General features: G+C 37.5%; 2 protein-coding genes across 9 annotated transcripts; both read left to right on the plus strand.

Moving 5' to 3' along the window:
- The first annotated feature begins 165 nt into the window (after nt 1-165).
- LOC103994731 (uncharacterized GPI-anchored protein At1g61900) lies at nt 166-8,176 on the plus strand. 8 transcript variants are annotated; one of them, XM_009415156.3, is made up of 10 exons: nt 167-441; nt 537-624; nt 726-813; nt 1,893-2,022; nt 3,603-4,457; nt 5,708-5,953; nt 6,068-6,082; nt 6,189-6,329; nt 6,663-6,710; nt 7,636-8,176. In XM_009415156.3, the coding sequence occupies exons 4-10, from the start codon at nt 2,007-2,009 to the stop codon at nt 7,698-7,700; spliced, it is 1,386 nt and encodes a 461-aa protein (XP_009413431.2). In that variant the 5' UTR covers nt 167-441; nt 537-624; nt 726-813; nt 1,893-2,006; the 3' UTR covers nt 7,701-8,176. The 8 variants fall into 8 exon arrangements, with proteins under 8 accessions (XP_064977636.1, XP_009413431.2, XP_009413428.2 ...); XM_009415153.3 differs by having other exon boundaries at nt 167-624; XM_018830967.2 differs by having other exon boundaries at nt 167-624; nt 1,905-2,022.
- Nucleotides 8,177-9,168: 992 nt separating this feature from the next.
- Nucleotides 9,169-14,058, plus strand: LOC135619491 (uncharacterized). The gene is made up of 9 exons (XM_065121565.1): nt 9,169-9,539; nt 9,716-9,778; nt 9,873-9,968; nt 10,827-10,874; nt 11,671-11,742; nt 12,945-13,003; nt 13,198-13,288; nt 13,413-13,550; nt 13,828-14,058. Exons 1-8 carry the CDS (start codon nt 9,216-9,218, stop codon nt 13,545-13,547), a joined length of 888 nt encoding a protein of 295 aa, XP_064977637.1. The 5' UTR covers nt 9,169-9,215; the 3' UTR covers nt 13,548-13,550; nt 13,828-14,058.
- The last annotated feature ends 134 nt before the right edge of the window (nt 14,059-14,192 follow it).

Consider the following 14,192-nt stretch of genomic DNA (forward strand, 5'->3'; position numbering starts at 1 on the left):
GATAGCATATGGGCCTTCTTTATTAGTGGGCTCGGCCCAGATAACCCGGAAGGGTATTTTGGGGAATTTGGCTCCGTGGCGACGACTCGAACAGCCAAAATAGACTACCCTTTCGCATCCGCTACTTTATTCGTATTATAAAGGAAAACCCACTTCCGAAGAGAGAGAGAGAGAGGGAGAGAGCGCTTTGGAGAAGAGGGGAGGAGGAAAAGTTTGGGAGAACGCGGAGAAGGAACACGGAATCTGGAAAAAGGGGAAAGTATCCGTGGAAAGGGAGGTGGGGAAAGAGACGGTGGAGTTCGGGGAGAAGCGATTCCGAATCCGCATTCACATTCCGATCCGGGAAAAGGTGTGCTCCGCCGCTCCACTTTGCTGTGCTTGCCCTTGATTCGGGGCGGTTTCTGGTGTTTTGTTGGCCAAGCTGTGCGCTTGATTGTACCGGTGAGTTTGAAATCTGCTCTACTTCGGGATTTCTGGTGTTTTGCTGGTCGAGTTGTGTGGTTTATCGTGCGGGTGAGCTCAGATTGCGAGTGTAGTGTTGAATCACAGTGAAAGGGTGGTGGGACGGCGAGGGCGGGGTTCGGGGGAGCAGGAATCCACATTCACATTCCGATCCGAGAAAAGGTGTGCTCCGCTGCTCCGTTTTGTACGCTCGCCTTGGTTTCGGCATTTATGGTGTTTGTTTGGTCAATCTGTGTGCTTTTTTGTGCCGCCGGCTAGTTCAGATTGTGAGTTTACTGTTGAATCGCGGTGAAAGGGAGGCGCAGAATAAGTGATCCCGAGTCAAACATTCACAGTCCCATCCGAGAAAAGGTATGCTCCGTTCCTCCACTTTGGCGCACTTGCCCTTGATTTGGGGTGGTTTCTGGCGTTTTGTTCGTCAAGCTGCATGCTTTATTGTGCTGGTGAGTTTAATCGTAGTGTGGAATGTTTGTTTTGTTCTTTTCTCCTTTCTCGCTTTGTTCTACTGATTGATGCTTGGTTTTAGTGGTTGTCTTCTTTTTTCTTCTCTTTGGTGTTAGAAATTGCTTTTTATAAACCATCAAAGTATCATTTTTTCTCTACCAAAAATAATCCAACCATATTTAGCATAATATATTGTTGCAGCAGGGGATTATCATGATTTACCATATTTATTAGGGGATCTGATTGAAAATGATGGTTTCTTGGTGGTACTGGAAGATCAATGAGATCGGTCGTTATATTTGCATTTTGTACATGGTGTAATTGTCATTTGGTTGAATCATTTATAGCATGGAAGAGGAACAATCGGGTGAGTTAAGATCAACATGGTGGGGTTTCACTTGCTTATTTTTCTCTCCGGTGGCTTACAAAAAAGTTGACAAGAACTAGATGAGATCTTTGTAACAGTTGACGAAAATGTGGTCTTGTTATAGTTAAATTGGTAGTGCTTTTAGCTTTCTCTGAGCAGCATATGATACTTCAGAGGACTTGCTACTCCACTCGATGGAGTTACTTACCATCTATGTCTTTAGAGTCAATCTGGCTCCAAATTATGTAAAGAAGAATTCTTTTAGTACATTAGAAGGGATTGTGAATTTTGTGATTGTTGCATGGTTTTCTAGAGAAGTTTTTCCACGGATGACATTGACTAGTAATGAAGTTGATTTAGTCTGTTCCTCTAATTTCATAAAAATAATGTGCTTTAGCACATGGAAAATAACTAGTGATAGATGGTGTTATGAACTTGTTCGACTTGTTATTGATAATTAATGATATGTAGCATAAGAACAAATCGTATATATTGCATGGTTGGATTGTCAAAGTACGTGCTTTTTAAACGATAGGGCTTCCGTATTCTTGTTTTATTACTTCTAAACATCTTAGGTGCTTTCTTTGCTAAATCTTTCTTGTGCCTTTGTATTGTCAAGCTGTGGCTGCAGGTCCTTATCTTGATATTTTATCATATGCTCAACTGCAAGGCAACCATGAATTGATGACTGGGCACTTGTGGCACTGGGTGTCTATATTATCAAAGTGTTGACATGGGGCATCATATTGGTAATTCTCCTCTTTAAAGAAAAACTTCACAGCTAGATATTTTTTACAAGACTTACATTCTGTTTATATGTTTATAAAGTTTTGATGTTTCGTAGCAATCAATAGGTTCCCTTGATTTTCAATATTTTTGTTGTTTCTGCTTGTTTGCTATTCCAGCAAATTTGTCCTTTTCATGGAGATGTTATGATTTGAATGCTTTGTTGTCTGTTATGAGGATCAAAATTTTTATCTCAAAAACATGCAATTGGAGGATTACATGAATACAAAACTATTCTAGTTTGAATCTTTAATGAATATCTAGAAAGAAGTTTTACTTAAAATATTGTTTGTATATGAAAGAGTTCTGGAACATTCCGGGCTGATGGGATAATTAATCTATTAACTTTGTAGAGTCTAAACCACCAGAATAATGCATGGTGCATATGTGGCTTAGTCCGATGGGATAATTCATTTATTAATTTTGTTGAGTATGAATTATCAGCATAACCCAAAATTAGGCTATGGCATGGTGCATATATGGCTTAGTCTAATGGTGGCTTATCTTATGGCCTCGGTAGTTTTCCAACTTGAGCTCTCACCATGTTTGATGCTATCTCAGCTTGATATCAATCATCATGTCCCAGTCTAATGGATAATTAACTTTGTTGAATTTGAATCATTGACTGAGGTCCAAGCTAACAATAGCATACCCATTGGATTCTTATAAGTCAATCAAAATGCTATTTTCACATGAATCCTTCGTCACAAAATTTTGTTTTATCCTAACAACATTTATGAATCATAATACCACAGTTAACTTCTGACATGCTGTGCAGTTGCTATATATTTGCAGTTACCCTGTTCTTTAGACTTGGGTTTTTGCTATGTTGGACCTTAGGTCACTCTAAGTTGAAACATCACTTTAGCCCTTTACTATTATAGGTGATGCATCATTATAGAAAGTAAAACATAAGCCACATCTATAAAATTTTTGCTTTAATATAAATTTCTACAAAATCTTACTGTAATAAATTTCTAGAAACACCTGTTGCTTGATACTTTTATTATGAATCTGAATACAACTGTACAACACATACCAGATATAAGAAGATTCTGTAACTGGATCAAGTACTGTGTATGTCTTAGAAAGGACTCCTCGTCCTGTATCTATTTGCACACAGTATATTTATGCATCCATATTTTCAACTGCCATGGATTCAATTATCCTCCTTCCGAAACATACTGTGACACAACAGCACAACTGGCATAAATGATCAACTACTTGGAAACACTAAAATAAATGGTACACACAACGTAACATGTCTAGATCGTTATATGTTTGGGCAACTTCATATTTAGTCAAGAAAACCATATGAAATGTGGCATTGCACAAGGCAGGTTGGTATGAATATTTACATTTAGCTTGAGAGTTGATATCTTGTGCAACATTTGTTTGTAAGAAAATCATATTATATTTTGTGGATATGTAATTTTTTTGATTGTTGATGTTGTGGATGATGATGTTCTTTGGCCATTAATAAATTTAATAAATTATTGACCATACTTCTACATTTCTGACTGGTTCAAAGACTATATTGCAGGTAAAATTATCTGTCGGTTTCTGATATTTGCAATTTGGTTTTGGGGTTCTCAACATGTGGTGTCACAGAAAACAGAATTTGAGCCCAAGCCTAATGTTCCTGACAAGTTTGTGCTGTCTGATCCACCTATTGGACTATTTGATCCCATAGAGATATCTCCGGCTGTTGTTCCACGTAATCCTTATCCTGTTGAGCCACTCTCACCAATGTACCCATCCTTTCCGAGCACTTATGAACCAGTCTTGACAGGGAGATGCCTTGTTAATTTTTCTTCACTGTCAGATATCTTTGACAAGACAGCATCCGACTGCTCTGCCCCTTTAGCTGCACTAGTGGGAAATGTTATTTGTTGTCCCCAGGTTAATAGTTTGATGCACATATTTCAAGGTGTTTATAGTAGTGAATCCGACATGCTTGTTCTCCAGCAAGCAACTGCTAATTATTGCTTCTCAGATCTTATCAACATATTGGCCAGCAGAGGGGCAAACAGCACTATTCCTACTCTTTGCCCGGTGAAGTCATCAAATCTTACTGGTGGTTCATGTCCTGTCAAGGATCTTGTTACTTTTGAGAAAATAGTAAACACAAGCAAATTACTGGACTCATGCAGCACAGTTGATCCACTGAAGGAGTGTTGCAGACCAATTTGTCAACCTGCAATAGTGGAAGCTGCTTTTCAGATCTCACTAAGAGGAGCAAGCATGCTTGACAGTTCTAGAATACCTGGGAGTACTGCTGGGATTACTGTTGTCAATGATTGTAAAGGAGTGGTTTATACTTGGTTATCCAGGAAGCTTTCGTCAGAGGCTGCTAACACTGCATATCGGATTCTATCTAGTTGCAAAGTTAACAAAGGTTTGTTTTTTCACTTATCCTAATGGATTTTGATATTTATTTTCTCATCTTATATACTGGTCTTTCCTCTTTCATAAATATTCAACTGGAACACACAATTTCAGGTTTTGCTGCTGTAATACATATTCAAACAAGTATATATTATTCATGCATATATTACAGGCAAATATTGCCAATGTAAGAAATCTGCATCAATGATAACAAAGAACAGTACTTTTGAAATATGCATATATTACAACAGTACTTTTATGTCATCCATATGGGCCTAGTGCATGAGATTCTCGCCAGGGTCTGTGGAATCTTTAGTGTATATAGCTCATTGCATGAGTCCCTAGTGAATCCTGATATTTATAATTTATATCACTAGAGGAGTGTCTGAGTGAAAATTTCAATGTTGTAGTCCTAGGTGAGGTGTAGCTTGATAGTGAAGGCCTGATATGTTTCTCAATTCTCAGCCTGCAAGTTGACTTGTTTTCATTTGAATTCCTTGTGGTGAACCCATATTATTTGCATAGGACTCAATTTTGTCCAGATTGGTTCGTATTGTTTGGCATTTTCCTGTTCTGAGTGTGAACCAGAATACGGACCACCCTATTTTGTATGGTCTATTCCATTGTCAGGATTTTCATAAAATAACCTGCAGCTTAGGCCTCAGATTTTAAATGTGGGATGTGAGTTGTGGGTGTCACCGCCACATGCTCATGCTGGCTTGCTCGCTGCCTTTCTGCTGATGCCTGCCACCGCATCACCATACCATTACTTTTCCTTCTCTTTCCTCCTCTTCTCCTTTCCCCCCTCTTCTCCTCTTCCTCATGTTCTCCTCCTCTTCCCCCCCCCTCCTCCCGCTCCCTTCTTGGTACCGCATGCATGCCGGCGTACTGTATGTTGATATGCCAACATGGATCGGTACCTGAATGTAGAACTTTGGATATTTTTGTTCTGTTTGATGGAAGAAAAGCAAAATGACTATTGGAGTGGCTTGTCTGTTTGGTTAAGCATCAATCTTTCATGCCCAAGACAATGAGTCTACAAACAATTATGCATTGTTTTTTTTGACAACCTAAAATATAAATGTAGACTTGAGTCTTGTAGTGCTGAAGTTAAACTCATGGACAATCATGCCTAATGAAACATTTATTCATATACATATACATATATATATAATGTAATATAATATAATATAATATAATATTGCAACCATCTTGTCCCTGGCCTGCTGAGTTGTGACTTTGCTATTTGTGTTCCCATAGTTTGTCCATTGGAATTTGAAGAGCCTTCATCAGTAATCAAAGCATGCCATGGTATGGCTCCTTCCAGCCTTTCGTGCTGTAGTGCATTGAACACTTATGTTGCATCAATACAGAAGCAGATGCTTATAACAAACAGACAAGCCATCAATTGTGCGACATTGTTTGGGTCAATGTTAGAGAAAGGTGGAGTTACAGCAAACATTTATGAGCTTTGCAAGGTTGATTTGAAAGACTTTAGTCTTCAGTGTATGTTTCCCAGCCATTGACCTTTTAATTTCCTACTATGAGTTTTCTTGATCTTTGAATGATGTCTAACAGCAGTTTATCTTTCTTTTGTCTGATTGTACTTGATGGGTGCAGCATATGGCCAACAAGGTCTCTTTTCTATTTCCCTGTATTTTTGCAATAAAGTAATTATTTTAATTTTCTGGATGGTCTTCAGTAATGCATTCATTTTATTTCTTGAAATTTCTATATGCAGGATGTTTGCTTCGCAGTTTGCCAGCAGATATCATATTTGACAATGTTACTGGCTTCAGCTTTACTTGTGATTTAAGTGACAATATTGCTGCTCCATGGCCTTCCTCTTCCTCTCTTTCATCCTTATCTCTTTGTGCACCTGGTAAGTATAGTGCATTCTTTGAGTTATTACCTTGTATCAGTGAATTGCTTGCCGCACAATTGGCCTGTGTTGCCACAGGCTCAAATGTACTGTGCCAGAAATATATTGGCACGTGTCATGTCAACCTGTGCCGAAGGTGCCAATACATGGCTTAGCCAATTTTTGGCTTAGTCTGACAAGCAAAGGCACTAGCCGGCCAGAATCATACTGTGCCTGAAAGGTATCAGTATGCATTTGTGCCATGAAATGAAAAAAAAAAATTGCAAACATTATAATGGTGGTTATAATTAGATTTGGAATTTATATCTTTGATTTGTTTCTTCATATCTGCAGAGATGTCTTTGCCTGCATTGCCGATACCTCAGGCTTCTGTAAGCTCAGGTAAGTTATATTTGCTTGTTTCACTGTTAGTTTCCATTCTTATTAACATCAATTTTCCTCTCAAATACATGTCATCTGCCCCATAGCTCTATTCATAAGCTCTTCTTAAGTTTTTGTTTGATATAGATATTGTTGGACACACAGGTTGAAGTTACTTTTGCCTTATTTTGAAGTTATTTATTCAGTCTACTACTCAGTGGTCATGCATGCTTGCGGCTTGCTCCTTGCATATGTCCGTTCTTGGATGTAGTTAATCCTTTTATTTACTTGTAGGCAGGTCTTTTGTCCGTGTTTTTCATGTGTGAGTGCTTTAAGGCCATTGACATTATTTGTGATATATAATTCTATATAATCTTTCAGGCCATTGATTTTTTTTTCTAGGCTCCTGCTAGCATGCATATGGTTGGCTTCCATATAGGGTATTTAAGAGTTTGCCTATGACAAGCTTTGACAACTTTGACCTCTTTTGCTGTGTTAAAGCAGTTAATTTCATTGGATGTGGTCTTTCAGAAATCCTCTCTACCATCTTAGCATATTATAGTTCAACTTTTGGTAGTATTGCTATCCCATGGTGTATTCTCCTCACGAGGGGGCAGTCTTTGTGCTTTTCATGGCTAAACAATTTGCTGGTTAATTGTCATCGTCTTGTCTTTATACACAGGTTAAATTTGGCTTGGTCTTGATGTTTGATTTAACAAGTCACTGTCTCTTACTCATGCAAAACAAAGTACAATCATTGTTTTTACTTAAAGAAGAAAACAATCACTGGTCAATATGCTGGTGATTGGTTAGTATTTGTACCTCTTGCATGTAACTAATTCCTTCTTTTCCATCTGAACATGTTTAAAGAATCTCCATTATTTCAGTTTCTCATGTTAAGACTGTCGTTATATGATCATTGACATTGTTTCATTTCAACTTTTAGGTAGCTACAACATTGCAAGAACCATTATTTCTGCTGTATATGTGATCTCCAGCATATTGCTATGACGCGATGACCTTCTAAGTCTAAGCCAGGGGTGATCCGGATGTCAGCAGATTTCGGGAAGTCACTTCTTGAGCAGGTCTACATGTACATCCAGATGTATAGCAGCTTTTTTTCCCAGAGGAAATGTTTAATTTTTGTAGGCCGGGAGTGATGCTTGGAAGAAGCGTTGTCATCGACACTGCATAGGAGAGCTTTCCCAGAGTCCCGTTCAATGCTTTAGGTTCCCAAGCCATCCTATGGTCGTCTCTTGTGAATAGAGAATGTGTGCCATATTAGTGTTTCTTTTGGGTTCTTCTGTTCCTGTCTTCCTCTGTTTCCATTGATCTTTGTTGCACATGTCGAGCTTGGTAATGGGTTGGGATTTGCTGGTCTGCAGTCTGTGACTCCAATTTTGGTACTTGTGAGCTCAGAGTCACTGATGAGAGCCTTATTGCTGCCAGGACAATACAAATGAAACAGTTCATTATTTGACTTTAAATTCCCCATCCCAATGTTTTGATTTGTGCTTTTCATGTTACCTTAAGATTCTGAGTTCATTAGACCTATTCTAGCATCATTCTTGATGGTAAATATTATTTTGCCATGAAAAAACATGGTTTTGGACTTTTGGTAGCAGAAAAATTCCAACTAGAAAATTCTCATGAATGTGGTTGGAAATGTGATGTTCTGAATGGTTTTTGGTGGCAAATAAATATCTTCTAATGAGAATAGTTAAATGCTTATTGGCATCATGATGGTGAAATGTAGGATAGAGTTATTTGATGGGAAAGACACATATAAAGGTGAATCCAGAGGATATTTAGGTAATTCAATCATATTTGGGTATGACCAAGTTGGGGTTTTGCTATTGGCAATCTCCTTAAAAAATAATAATGTATAATATTTTTCGATTATTATTCTTATCCTTTTATTTATCATAACGATGTCGCTCTTTTGTTACTTGCACATCATTTGATGTCGCTATGTCACTCGGTCTCTCTTGTTGTTTGACATCAGTTGACGTCGCTATGTCATTCATCGCTTCCTTATTGTTTGATGTCATTTGACGTTCTCGATTCAAGGTGAAGGATAATATAAATATATGATATGATTGACCTAATCAAATCTTTTTAACATAGCATAATCAATGATAATATGAGTGAGTTGGAAGAGTTAATGAAAATAATAAAATGTTATTATTTTTATTATAAAATAAATATTATTTATTATATAATAGTAATATGGTAATATTATATACATAAAAAATAATTATATAAATAAAATAAAAAGGCAAGATAATAAATAAATGGGTTGGGTTACCAGCGCCAGGTTGTGATGCTTTGAAATGGGCTTTTTATATGGGCCATGGGCCTTGTCGAGCTGTCTCAATTTGGACCCTACTTGCGTCACAATGACGGGCCGGCCCACATTACACCGTTCACTAATGCAAATGGAAGTCACGTGATCCGCAAAGTTAGGTACCTTTCCTTTTAATTCTTCCGATTTGGGGGGGAAGGGGAGAGCAGAGAGAGACGGCAATGGGTTCATCTCGCGGGCGATCTTTGGTCCTCTTCACCCTCTCGACTCTCCTCTTGGTTTCCATCGCCGGCGGGTTCCAGTCCGACGAGTTGCTGCAGGATGATGAGGAGTTCGGGCTCGAGGGAGGGCGGCCGGCCGCCGATCCCGCTCTCTCGACCCCTACTCGCCCCCCGATCCGCCGAAGACCCGATCCCGATCTGCTCTCCGGGTCGCCCGATTCTAAGTCGGTGCAGTTCTCTTTGGAGCATCAGTTCGGGGGCTCCGGGTTCTTCCCCGCCGGAACTTTCACAGCCCGCCTCAAGTCGTGGAGCCATGGTGGACAGGTTGTCTCCGGTTGATCTCTCTTGCAAAAGGAATAACAATAGAGCTTTTTTTCTGCTCAACTAAGACAGTTGGTGTTTGGTTGTCTAGATCTATTCGACTATGCTTTTTATTCTGGATAGTTTATATGGATCGATTCAACTATGCTTTGATTGGCTGATACTTGATTCGACTGCAGACTCTGACCAAGCTTCGGTTTTCGAGGAATGCACTTACAGAGGAAGAAAAGGGAGCTTTTGAAGTAACTTTTCAGAAACGTATCCTTTTATGTTCTATGAGTAGTTATTTGGATGTTAGAAATGACTAGTGAAGCTCTTTAATTTGATTTATGGCAGAGGCTATTGAAAGAAGATGGTTATTATACGATCAGAGTACCATCTAATGTGTTGACTGCTCCGGGAAGAGATTTTGTCGTTTCATCAGTCAGAGCTGTAAGTTAGCATCATCTGATTTTTTAGCTTCTGCTTGGTAAACTTTGGATGTCTGATCTTGTTTTAATCGAGGTACTTTTCTGATTCATCTTATTTTTCAGAATTTGTCTTTTGTCACATCTTTTCATGAATCATGGAATGCACTATTTGAAAGCAATCTTCACTTGTCATTAAACAACTGCTGCCTAGTTACTTTCAGTACTATACAACAAAATGAAGAGGACCCTTTTGATTTTTCTAGAATGCAGCTCCTGAAATTACAGGAATATAAGATAGACATCACTGGAAATGACACCATGTATTTAACATTATTTGAATTTTGTTTTATCCAAAAATAGTATGACTAGCTTCTACTTATAATTTTCCTCTTTTGCTTCCCTATACCGTGCGCCCACCCCTCCCTCCCTTTTTTTTTTTTTTTTGAGTCTGAGGGTCATATTTGTAGGGGCCTAGCCAGTCACTGTTGAATAGAACTTCCTGCATGGTGTAACAAAATAGTAGCATCAGCTTCAGTACTGGTGTGTAAATGAGACAGTCAGATTATAAATAATTTTTTGTAATTTTCTGAAATATTAATAACCTGCAGGAGGTTGTATATACCACATATGGATCTTGGTAGAAATTTAAACTCTTTCTCAGCTACAAGATCTATGTTGTTTATGGTAGTTCATGGACATCATCAATAATTGTTAAGTTACTGAAAGGCAAAATTTATGTTGATATTATGCAAGTGTAATGTACAGAAAATGAAATGATAATTTTTTATGATGTTATCATAGTTGTTGATTGATTTACTTCTACAAGACATCTTTAATGCAATGACTATTTATTTCTCTAATGCCCAATTTTTTGTTCCAGAGGTGCATTCCCCGGGAGAGTTTGGATGAGCATTTTATCATTCATACTGTAATTCCCTCATCTCTACTTCATGATCTAACATGTATAGTTATCATTTTTAGTTCTCTGTGCAACTAAAAATTTGCCATTGTTCCATTTAGATAAGGTTATCTTACTTGGAAGCTCTTTCATATTTCTTTTAACTTCTTAAAATGGAATTAGTCATGTTAAACTCCTTTGTTGCTCACACTTGGATACAAGTTGCGTGCAGATATGCACCTGAGTACAAGTTGCATGCAGATATGCACCTGATTCAGTTGTATTTTATGGATTTAAGAGGGAGAACCACCGTTTTCAAGAAAGCTTGCTTTTTTTTACCACCCAAAGTTTCGTTTATCTGTTTGCATTTTTCACAGGGATTAAGAATTTTTGGTGGTTCACACATGCTTTAAAAAGCCAAATTTGGGCTAGTTATGACAAAAAAAATCCAAAAAAAGTTGGAACTTTTTGTTCATTCATGCGTGCTTTTAAGAGCCAAACTCAGGCTGTGAATGACACAAGGTTCTAAATAATAATGTGAGGTAGCTATGGTGCTGTACTCATGAGCCTTGGAAGCCATGTTATTGGTGACAATTCACGCCGGTGATCTTTTATGACAGTAATTACGATCAAATCCATTTCCACTTCCACTACTTGGAATACTAACAATGACTTATTTATTAACAGCAAAAGGATCATATTGAGCCAACCATTCTCCATTAATCAAAGTGCTCACCACTGTCCAAGTCATTGTTGCTTGAATTTTGACTTGAATCCCAAGTGACTGCCTTATCATAGACTTCACATATTGCATGTCCTTTTACAGGATGGTGTGAACATCGTGGCAGTAAATTATGGTTCTGCTGGAGCTTGCCAGTATCCACGAATGCTCAAATATGTAAGTTCTTAAAAAATGCTTGGTTGATAGTTATGCTTCTGAGTAGTTTTTAGTACTTCAAATATTCATCATTTAGGGTTGATGGTTATATCCTTTCTTCTTCTTCTAGCTAGTTACTTTCCCCTTCTCTCTTTTGTCACATTGGAGGCTTTCTCCTCAAATTGGATAAATTTCAATAGGGGTTTCATCTTTACTATCTTATTTTCCAATTGAATAACTAAAAATACTACATTAAACATTTGAAAGTATTTGCCAATTCCTTTACCGTAATAAAACTTTGTTTAAGAAATAAAAACATCGACAACCTTTAAACCTACTATTTGGAGTCAACTATGTGGATCCTTTCCCATCATAGTTCTTTGTTGTTGATGATATATACAAACAGCCATCAAATCACTTTTTAAATTATAATGAATTTTTGTTAGGTGTTCCTCTACCTCTCTGCACATCACTAATTTGAATTGATTCAAATGTTAACTCGTTTATAAGCCTTTTTTTATATGATAAGAACTCTCTAAGTAATTTTCCCTCATTTTATTCTTGATTGAAATAGTTCACCAAAATCAAAATCTCTTATTCTTGTTTTCAAGAAATTCATATATATCACAAAAAATAAAAATAAATAAGTTCTTAGTGATCTAAGGTATGCAGGATATGATGGATAATTTTAATATTTTCCTGTGTAAATCTATAAGAACATCGAACTCTAATGACAAACTAAAAGGTTTTCCTCCATTTTTCGTATTTCTACAAATACAAAGATTATTGGAATAACTTTGTCCTTCGGCATTGACAATTTTAACACACCATAAATTTTTATCAGTAAGGTTTATTTAAAAAGCATTTTTCTTGGTTGATATTTTCTATTTTAAATATTCTTCTTGATCTTTGCGATGTAGCACCTTGCCAGACCACATGGCTGCATAGTTTATATCAAACCCTTTGTTTTACATTGGGAATGAGATATTTTCTTTAAACTTTGTCATTGTGTCCAGAATTTCTGAGGATATGGGTTGTTACTTGAACATATGCTTGCAACTACATCATGTAGTGCGTTGATTTTCTATTCCAATGAAATAGGAAAATAACCAGAATAATGGTGAATCTGAATCTCAGGGATATACTAAAATTTTTCTTTCTTACTTTCTCATGAATGATTTTGGTACAAGCATAATTACTATCTTATCTCATATTGGTTTCAGCCTGCAAAGTGGTCTTTCACATCATTTACGGTTTTGAAGAATAGTGAGCAAGCTCCAAGGTAAGTTTAAAATACTCTGAGAATGACAATGACATCAGTTTAAAATACTCTGAGAATGACAATGACATCATTTGCCTATCAGTTGAATGCATTAGTCATTTGTTCTTGATACCGAAGTTACTGAGTAATATCTTGAGTTAAGACCTGCAGAGCTCCAACAATAATATCAAATTGTTATTGCATGATACTTGCAGAACTCCAACATTTGCTGAAGAATTGCTTGCCGGAGAGGATGGACTTGGTGAAGGTGTAAAGCCACCTGAAAAATCTTTTTGGGCTAAATATGTGAGTAACCTTATTGTCTTATTTTGTTGATTGTTTATCAAGTAGCTTGTTATTACCTGAGATGGTTATCAGCTTCAATTGCAACATAACAACTTGGATCCTTTTATTATTGTTTTACCTGCAGTGGATGTATTTAATTCCTCTCGTCTTCATTGTGCTGAATGCAATGACCCAAGCCATGAACATGCCAGAGGAACAGACTGCTGGGCAATCTACTCAAGCACAGCGGGCACCAAGCACCACCGTTCGAAGAAGATGATAGGTCCAAACGTGAACCATAACACCTTATTTCCTTGTTCTAGGTTTTTACACTTGATGATCCATTACACTTTCTAAAGGATAAATTTCCCAAAGCAATCTGTCTATTGTCCTCCCGAAGGTGTAGACGATAGGAAAATATGGGGAACAAAGTTCCAAACACATCGACAGTATATGCATCACCCGAGATGTTCTACTGAACTCTATACTTTTCATTGTTAGTCTTGTCAATTCTTTTGAATGCGCTTCTCGTTAATTCGAAGAAAATTTGCATTTTTCAGGTTCATTAGTGAAAGCAGGTGAATACACCATATACAGCTGAGGTGTCTTATTTGCCGGGCGAATCGAAGCTTGTTCCTGAACTTGATCAACATAAAACATTGCCTTCTTTTGTCCTTTTGTACCTCTGCGACCCACAAGGTAGGATTTCATGCAGTGTGAATTCATGGTCATGGGATGGTTGAAACACATTCGTATTTGCCATGCAAAGTTTTGGCTGTCGCATATCTCTACTACTGTGCTGAAGCAGTACTCGGTGTCATATCGATGGTTGCCAAATTACTGAGGTGTTTGCTGCCTTCCAAACCATGTCTGAGACTTGAAAACTCAACTACTAATCTTTCTCTGTTCTCTTTCCTCCTGCAAC

Source organism: Musa acuminata, chromosome BXJ2-8 (genome assembly GCF_036884655.1).
Source record: "Musa acuminata AAA Group cultivar baxijiao chromosome BXJ2-8, Cavendish_Baxijiao_AAA, whole genome shotgun sequence".
Taxonomy (NCBI): Eukaryota; Viridiplantae; Streptophyta; class Magnoliopsida; order Zingiberales; family Musaceae; genus Musa; species Musa acuminata.

What these genes read in the sequence shown, in the direction of transcription:
- LOC135619491 (XM_065121565.1), top strand. Translation starts at nt 9,216, where the DNA reads ATGGGTTCATCTCGCGGGCGATCTTTGGTCCTCTTCACCCTCTCGACT. An exon ending in CGTGGAGCCATGGTGGACAG is followed by an intron (nt 9,540 to 9,715) that starts GTTGTCTCCGGT and finishes ATTCGACTGCAG; the next exon opens with ACTCTGACCAAGCTTCGGTT. An exon ending in AATCTTTTTGGGCTAAATAT is followed by an intron (nt 13,289 to 13,412) that starts GTGAGTAACCTT and finishes TTTTACCTGCAG; the next exon opens with TGGATGTATTTAATTCCTCT.
- LOC103994731 (XM_009415154.3), top strand. An exon ending in TAGTTGCAAAGTTAACAAAG is followed by an intron (nt 4,458 to 5,707) that starts GTTTGTTTTTTC and finishes GTGTTCCCATAG; the next exon opens with TTTGTCCATTGGAATTTGAA. An exon ending in TCAGGCTTCTGTAAGCTCAG is followed by an intron (nt 6,711 to 7,635) that starts GTAAGTTATATT and finishes TTCAACTTTTAG; the next exon opens with GTAGCTACAACATTGCAAGA.